The sequence below is a fragment of the Polypterus senegalus genome, chromosome 18 (genome assembly GCF_016835505.1).
Source record: "Polypterus senegalus isolate Bchr_013 chromosome 18, ASM1683550v1, whole genome shotgun sequence".
NCBI lineage: Eukaryota > Metazoa > Chordata > Cladistia > Polypteriformes > Polypteridae > Polypterus > Polypterus senegalus.
Genome location: NC_053171.1, coordinates 1,560,603 through 1,579,400, shown reverse-complemented (window position 1 = coordinate 1,579,400; position 18,798 = coordinate 1,560,603). Strand labels below are relative to the sequence as shown.

The window sequence follows — 18,798 nt, the reverse complement described above, 5'->3', positions numbered from 1 at the left end:
CTTTAGAAATGGCTTTATAACCTTTACCAGACTGATAGATCTCAATTACTTCTGTTCTCATTTGTTCCTGAATTTCTTTGGATCTTGGCATGATGTCTAGCTTTTGAGGTGCTTTTGGTCTACTTCTCTGTGTCAGGCAGCTCCTATTTAAGTGATTTCTTGACTGAAACAGGTGTGGCAGTAATCAGGCCTGGGGGTGGCTACGGAAATTGAACTCAGGTGTGATACACCACAGTTAGGTTATTTTTAACAAGGGGCAATTACTTTTCACACAGGGCCATGTAGGTTTGGATTTTTTTCTCCCTAAATAATAAAACCATCATTTAAAAACTGCATTTTGTGTTTACTTGTGTTATATTTGACTAATGGTTAAATGTGTTTGATGCTCAGAAACATTTTGTGTGACAAACATGCAACAGAATAAGAAATCAGGAAGGGGGCAAATAGTTTTTCACACCACTGTATTTAATGAATATTTGTAACCATTGTTTTATTAATGGAAATACTGCATGATTATTATGAATTTAAATTGTTTTGGGTTTAACCCGTATAGCAAGTCAGCACTAAGAGTAAAATCAATGTGTAAGAGTAAATATTTTCTAGATAGATGTTTTTTAATAAGCCTGTTGATACTTGGTGAGAAAAGACCAGTCACCTTTAAGAATTCTGTGTGTAATTTGGACTATTAATCAGAGTTTATCACCTGATTATTAGTAATTATCATATTTGCACTTGCAGCATTACCAGTTAAAAGTCAGTCCAGTTTACACCTTCTTGGTTATTGATTTTAATAATAGAATGAATAATATTGAGTTTAACATTAAGGAAAATTTGTTCACTGAGAAGAATGATTGAAATTTAAGAGATGATAAATAACAATATTTTTGGGAATAGAGACACCCAGGACAAAATGTCTACATCTATTATAAGATGAAGGCTATTGAAACAAGCAAAATGCACCATTTGTTTGATAAGCATTGTTTTTCATGAAGACTGAATTTTATTACGTAATAGCAATTGATACACAGAATGGAACAAATGTCAATAATACTGTATTAGGAACTTCATGTTAGGATTAGATACAACATTAGGACATAAAATGTAAGATAGTGTGTTATGATTACATGTGCTAAATTAGATACAGGATATAGTACAACCCTTTAAAAGTTTGTAGAAGAGGGTATAAGGGAAATAATGTTTGTGGGATAATGTTGTTTTTTTTAGGAACTGGGGTACTTAGTTCCATATAGACAGAAACCATTGGTGGCAATACAAGACAAATAATTAATACTATGGCTTCTTGGGCATAAGTAATATAGAAGATAGCAAAACAAAGTAATAATTCAGGACTAAAGAGATGGACTGTCTTATGTATGCAGTGGTGAGTGTGCAGTTTGTGAAATTGCAAAGCCCTGATGATCCTAGGTGGCGGCAGAAGATTTAAATAAAATACTCAGTTACAACTCTTGCAATTTAAATACATAAGCCAGTGACTGGCAGTGTTGATGTCTTCTAAAAGGAGGATTGATACTTACTTTCAGCACGATATCTGTTTGCTTTATGCAACAAAGACGATAAGACCACAGCTGAATATACGTTGGGCAACTTTGTAGATGAGAACATGAGGATGCAAACATGGTTGTGTGTATTTGGACTATCTCTGATATTTGTATACATCATTGGCAACATAAACTAGAGACATTTTGAAGTTTTCAGGTAAATACTTGTACTGTCTGTGTCACCACCAATGATAATATTAAATGATTTGATCATAAATGAAAAATACAGGAATAGGTATACTTCTGTAAGCTAACATAATTAATGTTTGTTGGATATGAATGAATTAAATACATTGATCAAACAGTTACTGATAATTTTTTTTCTCATCATACTTAGAAGTTATGGAACACAATTTTACATGTTATTGTTTGTGTTTGATTTTCAGTGTTCAATATTATTGATTTTATTTGAATGATTTGCACTGATTACTGTTTTTTCGCAGATCAGGAGGAGAGAATGGGTGATAGGATTGTTATTGAAGAAGGCAGGCCCTGAGGTGAAAGGCAGCACAGGTTGTTGAAAAGCTGGCACCCCTTCTCTCAACTTGAGTCCAAAATATAGTGTGGCTTTAACAATTCCCAAAGGGAGGAATATGTTACACTGTATGTAAATGCTGTAGTTTATAAAATGAACATATTTCCTTAAACTATAGAAGAGAACTCCCTGTTCAAGCATTAGCTAAATAGTAATAAATGTTACAGAGGGACAAGCTTTTCTCTTGCCTGATTACTGACTTCTCCTGTTAGATGATATGTTTCTTTCTTTTATTAAGATATTGATTTCTAATGCACCCTCTGCAAATTTGCCTTTTTACTATTACTAAAGAGATGTGCATTGAAAATACTATCTGCATTAGGTGGACTATAACACACCCCTAAAATAAGGCTTTTTCCCAAATGCTTTCCAGATTAAGCCAATGAAGCCAGATGTCCTCACTAAGATGGGGCTCATCCTCCAAGTGAGTAGGACGTACATTTAAATTCCATTTCAAATAAACAGCAACACCACCTCCTTTTCTGTTCTGTCTATTCTTCCTACAAAGATATGACTTTAAAAAATCATAGGATCTTCTCCTTTCCAAGTAATGTGTAAAATGTAGTGATGACTCACTAAGCTCAAACGATACTCAAAAGAGAGCTGAATGTATGTTACCAAACATTTAAGTTCAGACGATCAGATTATGTCACTGCCTTAAACTTCTAAACTATAAACCCACTGAGAACATTCATGGGAATAACATGTCTGTGGTCACACACTTACCTTGAAAACTTAGTGTAACAGCATGGCTGGGCTTGGAGAAATAAGGACGCAAATGTCTTTTACCAGTACACCAGTACACTCCAGTATCAGACTGAGTCACAGACTGAACTGTGTAAATTTCTCCAGTAGTGCCATTAAGTAAATCTCTCCCTTTTCTCAAATTTAGTTTGTACCAGGTGTATGTCCAGCCAGTAAAGTCACTGTCAGTGCTGCAGTTCAGGGTCACTGTATCTCCAATGTATACTGGTTTCCTCATTTTCAGTGTCGCCTTTGGATCACCTGTATGGAAAAGGAAATGCAATTTTAAATGGAGAATTAATAGACAATAAAAGCTTCTGCTTTAAAACTTGCAAATGAGTGTGTTTCTCTTTAAAATTTAATTCCTTTTATATTTTCATTCTTTACAGTTCAGATGGTAAGGGGAGTTTGTTTTAAGACTTCTCAGTAGAAGGACATCAGCAGTTTTATTTCATCACAGTCGACTGTGCTTACGTCGAGGTCAGCTTCCAAAGAGACTGACATCATACAGGACTTGCATTGTACTGCTGTCATGATTAAAAAGTTCAAGGGCCTCATGAATAACACGGTGCGTATCACACTAAAACATGGAGTACGGACAAAATCAGAAATGTTCGTGCGCACAAAAAAATCCAGATGCATTTCATCTGCTGCATCTCATCTTACAATGATATCGTCATCATATGTAAATATGCGCTAAAGTGGCTCAGGTTGTGCAATATTATAACTGTATTGCAAGTTTACAGTGAGGTAATTGTACTTATAAGTACAGACAGTTCTACAAGGAGCACTTGATGGACTGATTGCTTGCGTTTATAGTTCTTGGGATGAAACCGTTTCTGAACCGCGAGGTCAGTACAGGAAAGGCTCTGAAGCGTTTGCCGTATGGGAGCAGTTCAAATAGACAGCATGGCTTAGGCAGCGAGTGCTTGATGCTGTATCCTGATAATTCTCTTTCTGATCAGCTACTGTAGAGCTGTGATTCCACACTCAGATACAGTGATATAAATACCCTGAGTGATGCAGTGAGAGTAATATGGAAAAAGATGATCCACTGTGGCAGCCCCTAACAGAAGCAACTGAAAGAAGAAGAAGAGGGTGCAGTGAGAGTAACAACGCTAAAGCAGCTATGATATTTGGAATAGTTTAGCCATTCCATGGACTATTATATTGTTACAGGTTAATTACAATCAGTAATTGTATAAAAATAATTACAATTACAGATGCCGTAAACTAATAAACAATATGCTGTTAATTTCAGTGTATATGATAAAGCCGTGTCAGGGATGTGGATCTAAAAACGAAAGGGAAATCACACTGGAACAAAACACTGCTTTGACGCTGGGTGCCGCGAGTTTGCAAAACCGAGTGGAGAACTTGCGTACGCCAGGGTTTGAGCTAGCGTGAAAATGTGAGTTGCTTTACGCCAAGTTTAGGTTTTATACATCGCAATTTGAGCATGGAAATGGGCGTACGCAACATTTTTGTGCATATGCACTGTTTATACATGAGGCCCCAGGCCATCTCCTTGTCTTTGCATATCCTTACTCATTCACTTGCAAGCTGTTTTTTATTCATGCTTCACATGATTTTAATTTCTGTTTGTAAGAAATCACAAGGAATTGTATGGTCCATGTTGCCCAGGAGGTCTGTGGAATAGGCAAGCATCTGGAACAGTCCTGTGGCTGTGGCTCAGTAGAACATCTTACCAGCTATTTGTATGTGGGAGTTCAGATACCAGTGTGAAATAATTAAAGTCACCTAAGATAATATCAGAAATTTGGGGATTTAGTTTTAGAAGGAAATAACTGATCTGATAAAATCTACATTTCCATCATAGAATTTCCTTGACAGGCAAAATAAACTCTAATCAGAATAATGGATGAAATGGTACCCATCAGATAAAATGGTTATCAGAAATTCTAGATGATGTGAGCAGGTTCTTCTCTACATTATGACTGGCTACACCACAAATTGTTTATACGAATCAATACTCTGCAAGTCTGAACGACCTAAAACTAGGGAGACTGATAGCCTCATCATGGACAAAGACATTCCTTCTAGTGCTAACTCTTTTAGGGCGGATGTCGACTTTTGTCGACAGGAGGGGTTGAGGGCGCATGTTGACTAAAATCGACATCCAGGGATAGAGGGCGATAATCAGCTGTTAATGGCGACAAATCTCACTGTCACGTCACAGGCATTCCCTCTGTGCTTGGAGGAATGCTAGACTCGTTGACTCGGCAACTAATCCTAGCGTGTGCGTGAGTTGCGAAATGTAAACAATGGCAAGATGGCATCGACATGTGACAAGGGAGCGAAGTGAGTGCAGAAAAGAAAACACTCGGCAGACAATGTTTTGCGCATTATCGCGGAGTCGGACTCTGATTTTTCAGAATCGGATTTTATTGACAGTGATCAGGAGATCGAGCAAGAGAGTGAGAAGCCGGCATCAGCTGATCAAACACCAGCCGATGCCGCGCCAACGGATCTGCTGCCAGTTGAGCGCTTCGCGCAGCCAATGCATCTACGGCAAGGTTCGCGTGGGATAAATACACAGACATTGATCCATTGAGTACCGATCTGGCTGCTGGACTTCACAAGACGTCATGGCTTGCTGTTGCTTTTCAGCTACCGTCAGATGAGATAAACAGGTAGGCAGAGAAATTTTTTGAATCGCGGGCTGCGTTTGCATCGCATTCTCGTTTTTCAAAGTGTAAACCCACAACAAAAGACGAGATGACGCGTGCTGTGGTATTACAAATAGAGATGGGACAGAACTGGTGATATAACTTCAGGGAGCATTAGTCCAAACGTGCTTTGTCCCCTGATGGCTTTAACAGGTTATGCAGCATGGTGATAGGTATGTGCTGCTGCAAAGACAGTGCATGCAAGACAGTAACATTTGTCAAAAGTAAATATTTTTTGTTGATTTGATATGTTACACAATTGCTTTGTGTTCTTTTTTAAAAAATGTCAGTTTTTGGAAAAATATTCAGCCCTGGGAGATAACAAAAAAAAAAAAAATAGCCCTAAAAGAGCTCAACTGAAAGGGTAATTGGCTGGTGACTAAGTGAAGTACATCCATTATATTATATATATAATTTCTTGATAAATTTCAGTCAGGTTTTAGAACAAATCACAGCACAGAAACTGCACTTGTTAAAGTAGTAAATGACTTGCGGGTAAATGCAGACAGAGGCCATTTATCTGTTCTCATCCTCTTAGATCTGAGTGCTGCATTTGACACCATTGATCATAATATTCTTAGAAATCGCCTTAGTCAATGGGTGGGCCTCTCTGGCAGTGTCTTAAATTGGTTTGAATCCTATCTGGCAGGGAGAAAATTCTTTGTTAGTTGTGGTAATCAAATCTCAAAGACACATGATATCCAATATGGTGTTCCACAAGGCTCTATCCTGGGTCCGCTGCTCTTCTCAATCTACATGCTTCCGTTAGGTCAGATTATCTCAGGGCACAACGTGAGCTACCACAGCTATGCTGATGACACACAGCTGTATTTATTAATAGCACCTGATGACACCGACTCTCTCGATTCACTAACACAATGTCTTACTGGTATTTCTGAATGGATGAATAGTAATTTTCTCAAACTAAATAAAGAGAAAACTGAAATTTTAGTGATTGGCAATAATGGATACAATGAGGTTATCAGAAATAAACTTGATGCACTAGGATTAAAAGACGGAAGTAAAAAACTTAGGGGTAACTGTTGACTGTAACCTGAATTTTAAATCGCATATTCATCAGACCACTAGGACAGCATTTTTTCACTTTAGAAACATAGCAAAAGTTAGACCTCTTATATCATTGAAAGATGCTGAGAAATTAATTCACGCTTTTGTTTTCAGTCGACTAGATTACTGTAACTCACTCCTCTCAGGACCACCCAAAAATGACATAAATCATTTGCAACGAGTGCAGAATGCAGCTGCTAGAATCCTAGATAGGAAAAGAAAATCCGAACACATTTCTCCAGTTTTGATGTCACTTCACTGGTTACCTGTGTCTTTCAGAATTGACTTTAAAATTCTGCTTTCGGTTTATAAAGCCTTAAATAATCTCGCTCCATCTTATATATCGGAAGGTCTGACACCTTATATTCCAAATCGTAACCTTAGATCTTCAAATGAGTGTCTCCTTAGAATTCCAAAAGCTAAACTTAAAAGAAGTGGTGAGGCGGCCTTCTGCTGTTATGCACCTAAAATCTGAAATAGCCTGCCAATAGGAATTCACCAGGCTGATACAGTAGAGCAATTTAAAACACTGCTGAAAACACATTACTTTAACATGGCCTTCTCAGAACTTCACTTTAACTTAATCCTGATACTCTGTATGTTCAATTCATTAAAATAATTATTCATGTTGGCTCTAAAATCCGCACTGACCCCTACTCTCTCTTCTGTTTCTTTTTCCGGTTTCTTTGTGGTGGCGGCCTGTGCCACCACCACCTACTCAAAGCATCCTTATGCTCCAACATTGATGGACTAAAAGCCGGAAGTCTGCATGACCATCATCATCAAGTCCTTCCGTGAAAACCCTAAATCCAAAGAGGACTGTTTCATTTATGTTAGGTAGATTGCTCAGAGTGGACTGGGCGGTCTCATGGTCTGGAATCCCTGCAGATTTTATTTTTTTCTCCAGCCATCTGGTGTTTTTTTTTGTTTTTTCTGTCCACCCTGGCCATCAGACCTTACTCTTATTCTATGTTAATTAATGTTGACTTATTTTATTTTCTTTCTGGGTCTTTTATTTTTCTATTCTTCATTATGTAAAGCACTTTGAGCTACATTTTTTTGTATGAAAATGTACTATATAAATAAATGCTATTGTTGTTGTTGTAGTGAGTGGACATATGAAAGAATCAAACCCTGTAAAAGTGGCCAAAGCCCATGTTTTCTAAAATGGATGAAAGTCCTGACTCTCTGTCCACTCTTTACTCTTCCTGTAGTCACGACTCTCCAGCCACACCTCCCTCTTCTTGTTTGCATGAAGAACTAGTGGTTGTGCTGCAAGTCTACTAGATGAACCACTGTCCCAGTGTCCTGCTGCAGTGGGACCAGATGTATGAGAAATTATTCCATTGGTGAAGACAGAAAACCAGAGAAAATCAGCACAGGTATAAATTCTGTAATTTCAACATTGAATGAAATTTACAAAAAGCATTGACAAAACAAACATGGACAGTCACACTTAGTGTCCTCCCTTTAAGTCCATCTTCTCACAAATGGAAGATGTAATAATTAAATTAAAGTTTCATGTGAACATTGTTCAAATCTTTACTCACAATCAAACCTTACAGATTAGTTAATAAGAATAAAAACACACAAATCAATACATCAGCATGCTGCCTCTTCAAAAACTTCAGATGAATGTTTATCATCTTTGTAAGATTTGATGAATGACCCTTGCCTTAAGTAAGAGGTGCTACAGATCTGGAGAATGACACTAAAGCACAACATGACAGTCCCACTGTAAAAACAAAAATCAAAGTTTTAAGTGCTGCAAAGATGCCTTCAAAGGTCACATTTTATCCAAAAAAGAGTTAAAAGAGTAAGTAGGCAAACTGTAAACAATGGAGATGAGGGTAACTGTTGTCTTCAGCACTCTTACTTACTGTAGCTTTGGTTTACTTCCATACAGAAAACTCAAATTTCAAAGAGGAAAACATCACCTGTTGAAGTTACACTTCACTACTCCTCCAGAACCACTAAGCAGCCACATGGAGATACAGCCTCCATCTTTCCTGTGTGCACTGGACAGTTAAGTGACTGCTGGTAACTGCTGACCCTTATGTCATCACACACACACACACACACACACACATACTCACCTTGAACAGTCAGTGTCACATTATTGCTGAACTCTATGTAGTAATGATGATCATCTCTGACAGCTGCACACCAGAACTCTCCACTGTCAAGCGAGGACACCCTCTCGACTGTGTAAGTGTCTTTAGTGATGACACGCATTTCCATCCATGTGTCTAAATGACTTTTATACCAGCGATACTTCCAGTTAGGTAAGTCACTCTCAATGCTACACTCCAGAGTCACATTCTCACCCTCGTAAACTACGTCCTTCTGATTCTTCATCGTTAGTGTCACCTTAGGATGATCTGTTTAAAAAAAAAAAAGATGTCATTCACAAAAGTGACAGAAAGCTGACAGAGCCAATGCAACCTTTAATCAAAAATCTCTTAATTAATTGAGTTTACAGTTAAATGGTTTGAGGTTAAATCACTATATTTGGGATTTTATTCCTAACATGTCCAATTATAAGACGGATATATATATATATATATATGGGAGAGGTTGCAAAATCAACCAGAAAATCATAGAAAAATACCCGACCTAAATCCGTTAAGTATTTCTCTTGTGAAAAGCGGATAGACATACAGATAGACAGATATAGAGATTAGGAAAATTCTTCCTTATAGGATCTGTTTGAAACTTTTTTAATACATTACAAGATCTAATCAATGAAATTTTGGAATAAGATTTATATCAGTGGAAAGGATATTTTTCTTTTAATTAAAGATTTTTGCCCCTGCTGTTGGCTGTCCTGGCTTGAAGTCTGTTTTCTTAGGTTTTGTCTCCTTTTTGTTCATGCTTTCTTTTTTTAACTTTCTGACGTGCTTTATTTTCTTTTCATTTTTTTTTTAATTCTATCAAGTCATTTGTTGTATGAATTGATTGTACGGAATGTTATTTTCCTTAAATTAAAAAAAAAAAAAAAACTTTGCAGGCCGGTCCTTTAAGGCTTCAAATGACCTCACCCTAGTGTGTGTGTGATGAAATGGTGGTCTCTCCAGAGTTGTATTTCACTTGCACACTCATGTGATGTTGTAAACCCTGGATCATGTTTTTCACCAAAATTGGATTAATTTGTGGTTTTGTATTTGGAAGGATCGATTCAAAAAGTTTAGAGAGATGACAATGAAACTCAGACAAGTGAGTACAGTATCCAAGACAAAAAAACAAAAAACAAAACAAAAAAAGGCAGGTTTTGATGTTATGTGGTGTCACATGACATACCGTCGTCTCAAATAAAAACTCTAATCCTAAGCCCTGTAAGCCCCGGTGTCACAAAATTACAACGTCACATTTAACTCTCTCTCCCAAAAACACATTTAATTTTTTTCTTTTTTTTTTGAAATACCACATTTGCATAATCAATGGGCTCTATTGTTTAGCCTTGCAATGTCATTGGATGGCGGATGTTTATATAGGTTTGGCCATAAGGCCATGAACTCATATGACCTGCGAACTTTTCTGGAAGCACATCTCCTCGTTTCATTGCACTGGATATTTCAGCACTGAAGTAAGCAAAATTTCTGAAATATTTTTTTTTGTGATTGTTAGAATGTATAACTCATGGAAATGTTACGTTATGGTAGAATGCATGCATCAAATTAGATTTATATCTTGTTATGTCTTAGTTCAGCGTTTCTCAGCCTTTAAGTATTTGCGACCTGAGTTTTCATAACAGTTTTAATCGCGCCCCCCTAACATTTTTTTGAAATGTAGACGCATATTTTATTAGACCTACTTAACTTTTATCGACATTTATCTAACTCTATATTTATTGTTCTAGTATTGTTCAGAATGTAGTTTAAGTTAATTTGTTTTGGTTTCAACAGATGTTTTTTTTTCATATTTTCGATTCTTGTTCTCTTTTTTTCACGTCTTTGCACCCCCCTTTGTGTTACTTCGCGTCCCCCTAGGGGGGCCCGCCCCACAGGTTGAGAACCACTGTCTTAGTTGTAATTTTCCAACGCTGGGTGAGAGTGGTAGTCAAAATAGCATGTGCACCTTGCACAGTACATGTTATCATTGCAACTCTCATTTGCTTAAATAAAGTATTAATATATATAGAAATACAATATATTTGATTGTTACATTACACAATGTGTAAATGTCTGTTATTTGTCATAATTTATAGGTAAGACGAGATTTGGGAAATTCTGAATCTATGAATTATTTCTGGTTGCTGTATTTGAAGCTCTTTCAGTACCAGTATTTGAAACTGCACCTGTATGATATCAGTAGATATATAGTTAATTGGGATTTTCTTGCCTTTCTTTGTCTGCCCATATATCTGCTTGATGCACAAAACAGACAATGGCTTTGGAAACCTTTGAGAGGATGATGCAGGTGCAAATGTTCTGGAAAGTAGGGATGTAACTACTTTGGGAGGTTGCATGTATGGTGCATTGTTCAGGGACAGGTTTGAATGTTCTGGAATGTGGGGATGTAAGTGGTCTGAAATTATTTATACTTGATCGTACTCTAACTCTTACTACTATTTCCATTAGAGAATGTGACCAGCAAAGAAACTTGTCTACACTGGGTATGATATGTGTGAAGTTGAGATGGAATCAGACACCAGTGATTCAAGTGATGAGGAGGTGGATGAAATTGCTGATGAAGTGAACAAAGAGAACCAGACACTCACTGATTGTCCAACTGATGATGAGGAGACAATTGTGACAGCCAAACTAAGCCAACCAACAAAACAATTTTCCAAAGAAAGAGTTGCTCAACAGGAGACAGCATCCACTCTAATCCTGGTAGGAATCAATTTCTACTGTTTACCATATTTAATATTTCACTGAATATAATGTTTTAATGTAAGTTTGACATCATAATTAATTATTTTCTTATCTAATTCAGACAAACACAGCTGACATCACAGCAAGGAGAAGGTGACCATCTTTAGCCAGTTGGAGTCCAGTGTCACAGGTCATACCACAGAGCCTAGACCTCAGAAGAAACCATCCATGTGTGATGGAAGTCCACCAAATGTGGTCCTACCCAAGAGATCATGCAAACCACCAGCAGATGTGTACTGTTACATGGTTGCACATTTCCCGGTGAAAACAAACAGAGGATGCTGCAGACACTGCGTAAAAGGCAACAGGAATACGCTCTGCAGGAAGTGCAATCTCCGTCTCTGCTCTTCTGAGGAGAGAAAACGCTTTCTGGAGTACCACTGCAAGTGAATACTGAACAGTGGTTCTTTTACAGTTTTCATTTAGTTTTACGCATAATATTTTCATTCCATTTCTTAAATAAATTATAATTCATAAAAATATGACTGCTGTGTGATTACTATTCATAATATATATTGTTAAAGTCCTATGAAAGCCAATCACACTTGACTGGACCCTTGGCTGTTCTGTATACAGGCAGTCCCCGGGTTACGTACGAAATAGGGACTGTAGGTTTGTACTTAAGTTGAATTTGTATGTAAGTCGGAACAGGTACATTATTTTAATAAATGCTATTGTTGACCGACTGTAACCAAGTGCTCTGCCAATCAATGATGGAGTTTCACCTCTCCCTGACCTTTTTATTATTTCTACTTTGTTTTCAATGCTGATGGTTTTTCTCTTCTTTACTGTATCACCGCCACTTGCATCAGATTTGTGTTTCAGAGACATTGTTGAAGGGTGAAGACAAAAGGTTAAGATGAGCTCTTCTGCACAGCACTGTACACGCTATCACAGAAGGAAGGCACCAGTCGTCAACACGTCTGATGTGCTGACAAGAGACAACTTCCTGCTATGTACGTAACTGTACAAGCAGGCTTGCTATTGAGAATGACTGGGGCATTGATGGGTGATTCATCACCAGCCCACCTCACAGTCACCTCCACTACAGTATGCTGCCTGCAGCATCCGCCCACCGAGAACGAACACGGTGCAGCCAAAGACGGGTAGTGAATCGCCCACCACCACCCACATTCAACAGGCAGCCACCCTACAATGCCACCCACCGCCGCCCCGTTCACCCTCAATGGCTTCTGTTCAGCCACAACCTGGTCACCGCTTGCAGCATTACCAGACGCCCACCGAGAACGAACGGGGCAGCCATGTGTGGTGGGCAATCAGTGAAACCGCTTACTGCTAGGAGCCGCCCGAGGGACACTACACTGCACGGGCAGAGAAATCGCCCCCCTTCAACCACCGCTTGCAGCATCCCCAGGCCGAAGATGACGGAGTGGCAGCTACTGAGGCGCATGCGTCACAGCTGCGGCCTCGTTCGTAAGTTGTAGGTCGGATGTCCGTAACTTGGGGACTACCTGTATTTGTTCTGACAGCATGAGAGTAAATGGCCAAATTCTGCTTCCAGCTAGGCCCAACGTTGCAATACAGTAATCCCTCGCTATATCGCGCTTCGACTTTCGCGGATTCACACTATCGCAGATTTTAAATCCACATCTAAATATATATCACGGATTTTTCGCTGGTTCGCTGATTTCTGCGGCCAATGGGTCTTTTAAATTATGCTACACGCTTCTTCAGTTTGTTTGCCCTGTTGTTTCATACAAGGGACGCTATTGGCAGATGGCTGAGAAGCTACCCAATCAGAGCATGTATTACATATTAACTAAAACTCCTCAATGATATAAGATATGCTTCCCACGCGGTGCTTGATTGTTTGCTTGTCTCTATCTCACCCTCTCTGACATTCTCTGCGCCTGACGGAGGGGCTGTGAGCAGAGGTGATGTTTGCACAGCAGCTGTTTGCCTAGTGGATACAGACGCACCTCTAAGAAATGCTGCTTTATCACGGTGCTTACAGAAGCACACTTATTGATTTTTTGATGGTTTGCTTTAATCTCGCTCTCTCTCTCTCTGACGTTCTCTGCGCCTGACGGAGGAGATGTGAGCAGAGGGGCTGTTTGCTTAGAAGATACTGACGCTCCTCTAAAAAATGCCGCGGCAAACTTAAAAGCACAAGTATTGATTTTTTGATTGTTTGCTTTTCTTTGCAGGCGCTCTCTCTCTCTGAAATTCTCTGCTCCTGAAGAGAAGAAGATCTATTTCCATTCTTTTAATTGTGAGAAAGAACTGTCATCTCTGTCTTGTCATGGAGGACAGTTTAAACTTTTGACTAAAGGGTGTTATTTCATTTCTAGAGGGCTCTAATAATGTTAACAGTGTGGGAGAGTTTACAAGGGCTTAAAATATATAAAAATAACTACACAAACATATGGTTTCTACTTCGCGGATTTTCATCTATCGCGGGGGGTTCTGGAACGCAACCCCCGCGATCGAGGAGGGATTACTGTATTACGTTTACGTTTAACGTTTCCCTAAAAACTTACTAAAGCATAATTTTTTTTTATAAAATCTTTATTATTTGTGTCAAAGAATTCCTAAAACAATATCTGACAGGTGAAAACATTTTTTTTATATATTTGGGTCTTACAGGGTCTAACTAGTGTGGACAATTAAATGTACTGATTGTGATCAATTCACATTGTCATTGTTTTGTCAGTCCTGGATTTGATTGATTTCATTTTTGATATTTTTTTTTATGTATACTTGTACTGGTTTAATAATTTTATAGCTACTGTTATGAATCATTTTTTGTACGTTCACCTCACCTTTCCTATTCTTGGTTTCCGATCACATTTAACGTACAATAGACGGTGACCTCAGCAATATGTATCTGAAGTCTGCATCTTATCAAAAAGAAGGAAAAAGCATAGTGTGGTAATCAAACCATTGTGTTTCGTAATTCTAATTTAGCATATTGTGGTTTAGTAAATGCTTCCCGTTTCATACTGTTCCTCAAGTCAAGTCAGGACAAGTGGCTTTATTGCATACCATCCGTTCACCATATTATAGCAGACAGTGGCGTGAAATAACCTTCAACAAGAGCGGAGTGCAGCATATTCATGAACACAGCACAAGTGCAAGACAGATAAAGAACTTTACTATACTATAAAAGATAAAGAATAATTAAAATAAACAATAGGTAATTAAAGAGAGAGAAATAATTGAAATAATTAGTAATGAATAAATAATTAATAAATAATAACACTAAAACTAATAGTAAAAAACAACAGCAGTGATAACAAATGTACTGCATATAAATTTGCTACTGGGACTGATCTGAGTGCATGAAGGCAGCACAGAGTTCACAGTCCGGACCCCCAAGGTGTAGAAGCTGTTGTGGTACTTGGCGGAACTGGTTTGGATACCACAGTATATTCTGCCTGAATAGAAATGGGACAAAGCGACCATGGGAGGTGTGGGAGTTTTCGTTCTCAATGCTGTAAGCTATGTGGATACACAGCTTTACAAAGATGTCTTCAATAAAGGGCAGATGGCCTTCCTCAAGTCAACAAACATCTCTTTCGTCTGGTCCACATTAAGAGTCGGGTTGCTGCAGTTGCACCAGTCTGCCAGTCGTTGAATCTTCATACTATAAACTGACTCATCGGGATTGCAGATGAAACCCACCGCAATTGTGTCATCCGCTTAATGAAGGTGTTGGAGCTGTAAGAAGCCGTTCAATTGCGAGTCAACAGAGTGAACAGAAGTGGACTGAGTACTGCTTTTGTGTATTTAGTTTTCTAAAATAAAAATCTCTCATTTTTCACCTTTTCAATTAGAATTGGAATTCATTTAAAGCATAAAACAAATGGCAGAGCATCTGTGTCACAGAATCCTGCATTGGATCAGGCCATTTAAGGCCTTGTTAATTTTTGTGGGTTTGGGTGAAATCCAAAATTTCTAAAAAAGTGTTACAGATCTGAGTAAAAACCATTTAAGAATTCAATTAAAAAACAACATTTTGCTGTTTCTTGTATTGTGTTGCTTTTTTCCCTACCTACCCTGACAGCACAGCCTGCAAGTGTAGTCAACATTGAAAAGAACCACAGAGTTAAGTGTGGACAGGGACAGAAATGCCTGTCATCTTATTCTCCAATGGAAAACCAATAGCCGCCTCCTGACACCTTTATTTTCATTGTGAAAATAAAATGGCCAATAACATTAAACAAAAGTAACAACCACAAGAGTATATCAAATTATAATTATTATTATGTTCTTCTTCTTCTTCTCTCGGCTGCTCCCATTAGGGGTTGTCACTGCGGATCATCTTTTTCCATATATAATTATTATTATGTTAAGTCCAATATATGGAGACACTTGTGTCACTGTTGGTTAAATGGTAACCCTGGGTTTGCTTATAACTGTAAAGCACGAAAAAAGTCACAAAACTTAAGGAGTTACTTCCACTGGAAAATTTGAAAGCTTGTTACCTGCATATGCCAAGGAAGTCATCACCGTCAACCCTGAAAATAAACAAGAAAGCAGAAGTTTATCCAGAGTTCAACTTTAAGCTGTGAGTTTTCAGTTCCTTCACGAATATCGATGCTGGTAGCCACTTCGACTCAAACATCGAAAATGCAGAAGTCACAGAGTTCAAACAAATTCAGAGGGTCTCTTAAAGCTGACAGCGTGATTCCATTGTTGTGCACATTGCAGATTTCTAACTCAGCTCTCATACTGGCCCTTATTATTAGAAAATATCCTGAAATGCAGGATTGCTATTTTTCACACTGTCGTCAGCTATTCTTACAAGTGGGAAATGAAGCGAATATTTTCATGTTGACAGTTTCTCTTCTACAGCCACTGGTTGATTGGTGACTGAATATAAGCCTAAAATGAAGGAGTGTGTCTTGCAATACGTCAGCACCATCCATGAGTGGTCTCTGCCTCACACCTCTACACTGCCAGGATAGCATTTAATATCAAATAAACCTAAAAACGAAATAAGCCAGCTCAGAAAATAGTACAGAGACTAGATGGATGGATTATACCCTCATGCTGCTCTTTAACGAAGGTTTTGTTTAACGTGAATTTATTGCCGTAATATTATCAATTACACAGAATGTCATCTGTTGAAACTCATAATTGTAACATTTCAGTACAAACATTTCAGATATTGAAATCTGATAAATTTGTTAAGTATAATGCAAAAGTTGCCTTTTGAATCAACATTTTGACAAATTCTTTATTTTTATCTATCTATCTATCTAGAAATTCACTTTATATATTTAAAACATTTTGACAAATTCTTTATTTTTATCTATCTATCTATCTATCTAGAAATTCACTTTATATATTTAAAATTTGGTCAGTATTTTTAAGTATTACATTATGCAGTGTATTCAACTTAGTGTTATAGCGTTATAAAACTCATTCCGTGTGTGCTCACTTTGACTTTATGATTTCAAAACTGATTTTATGTTCACAAATATTTCTCAACGTACAGATTTTTAACCCAAGCACTTTCCAAATATTTTAAATATGATTTTACATACTAAAAATGTATTTCATCTATCACATCTGATTTGAGAAGGTGTCCAGCAGATTTATTTAACAATAACAGATTCTAAAGAAGCTGCCGAGAGTGAAATCTTTTCTGAGTTAAATGTGTCCAATATCTCTTGTCACTGCGTTACTCCATCATCAGCAGGGTGTCACATTTATACTCACATTTCTAATGTCCTGCAGCATCAACACCACTCTCTAAAGCTTTTTACTGCACTTATTTCTGCTGGTAATTTGCTGCTGTTTGTTTTTTTTTTCACTGCTGAACATTTGCTGTGATGTTCTGCTTTTCACCATTATTGCTTTTCGTATAATTTTTTTTCACATATAATTAATTCATTTTCCATGATTTTCACAGATTAGATTATTTTTATTTTAAATGTTAAAAACCATCAACTGTACTTACAAACAATCCAGTAGAGCTGACTTGACTGCATCATTTTTGCAGCACAGAACAACAAAAGTGCCACAGCTGAATCTTCCTCCTTTGCATAAAATGACCACCTTGTTGGCTGCTCTTTGTGTTAAAGCCCACACTTCAGACATGTCAAAATTTGCAGATTATGTGCTTTGTATTTATTCTTTAAGATATTAGGAAGTGTGGTTTGCTTCTCAGTTCCAAAAAACCCTTATGACTCCAAACGTCTTTATATAAACATTTTCTCGTTATGGCCAACACAGCAGTTATGTCGGAAGCTGCAGGGAGTCCGAACGCTGGGTTTCATTCCCATATCTTGCCGTTATCGATGTGGAGTTTTACATGTTGTTTCAGAGAATGTGTGGATTTTTCTTTCACATCCCAAAGACATGAGTGTTCAATGGAGATTCATAATGTGTCCCATCTGATTGTGTTCATGAGTGGGTCCTGACTTGCACCTGACATTATCAATGTGGGCTTTGGCCACTCTGACCCTGAAATTGTACAGGTTTGAGTTTATTCAGGACAGGTCAGGTTGGGGAGCATGCACTGGTACAGAACGTTGCCACACCAACCACACGACAAAACAACTTGGGATCCTGGTTGGCAACTCCCCTGGCAGACACATAGTAGACTCCCACCCTTCAGAAAAGACCCTCTATGTGCCACAGCCGGGTGTTACATGGGTGTCCCCTTGGCCTGGTCCAGCCACTCAGGTCCTCTTACAGTGTAGGACAGAATGCATGATTATACAAAGAAGGTGGCTAAGTTGCTGGTCTGAGAGGGCTGTGGCTTTGGGAAAGAAACTATTGAGGTGTCTGTTAGTTTTAGTTTTAATTGACCTGAAGCGTTAAAGTTTTTGGAACAAATGACAAGCTGAATGAGATGAGATCATATAGTGATTATTTTGACCTGGTTAGTGACATGAGATGTATACAGGTCTGCAACATGTGGGAGTGTGCTCTTGCTGCACCAAACCAGACAACAATGGAGAATGTGATTACACTTTCAATTATGGCTTTGTAAGACTGAACTAGGATTGCCTGGGAAATATTTCATTTCTTTAGTTGATGTAAGAAGTACAACCGCTTCTGAGCCTTTTTACTGGTGGAAATGGCATTAATGTCCCAGCTTAGAATGTTTGTGATAGTTGTACTCAGAAATTTGAAGGATTCCACCATATTGTCTGCAAAAATCATTCATTTCTAGTGGGATAGGTTGTAACTGCTGTTTGTGAAAGTCAATGACCATTTTCGTTGTCTTGGTAGTATTGAGGACTAGGTTGTTGGAAGCACACCAAGACACAAGACAAGATGCCTTCTTTCTATAAGCTGTTTCATTACCATTAGTAATTATTCCAATAATGGTGGTGTCATTGGCAAAT

General features: G+C 38.0%; 1 protein-coding gene across 1 annotated transcript in view; it reads right to left on the bottom strand.

The window, feature by feature from the left end:
- Positions 1-17,547, bottom strand: part of LOC120519006 (basement membrane-specific heparan sulfate proteoglycan core protein-like) — a 61,778-nt gene extending 44,231 nt beyond the window's left edge. The window contains exons 1-4 of the mRNA XM_039742077.1: positions 17,403-17,547; positions 15,922-15,954; positions 8,693-8,977; positions 2,821-3,099 (exon numbers count right to left, since the gene is read on the bottom strand). Coding sequence (XP_039598011.1) covers positions 2,821-3,099; positions 8,693-8,977; positions 15,922-15,954; positions 17,403-17,436 — 631 coding nt within the window. The 5' untranslated portion in view covers positions 17,437-17,547. The remainder of the gene's footprint in view (positions 1-2,820; positions 3,100-8,692; positions 8,978-15,921; positions 15,955-17,402) is intronic.
- Between the last annotated feature and the right edge of the window lie 1,251 nt (positions 17,548-18,798).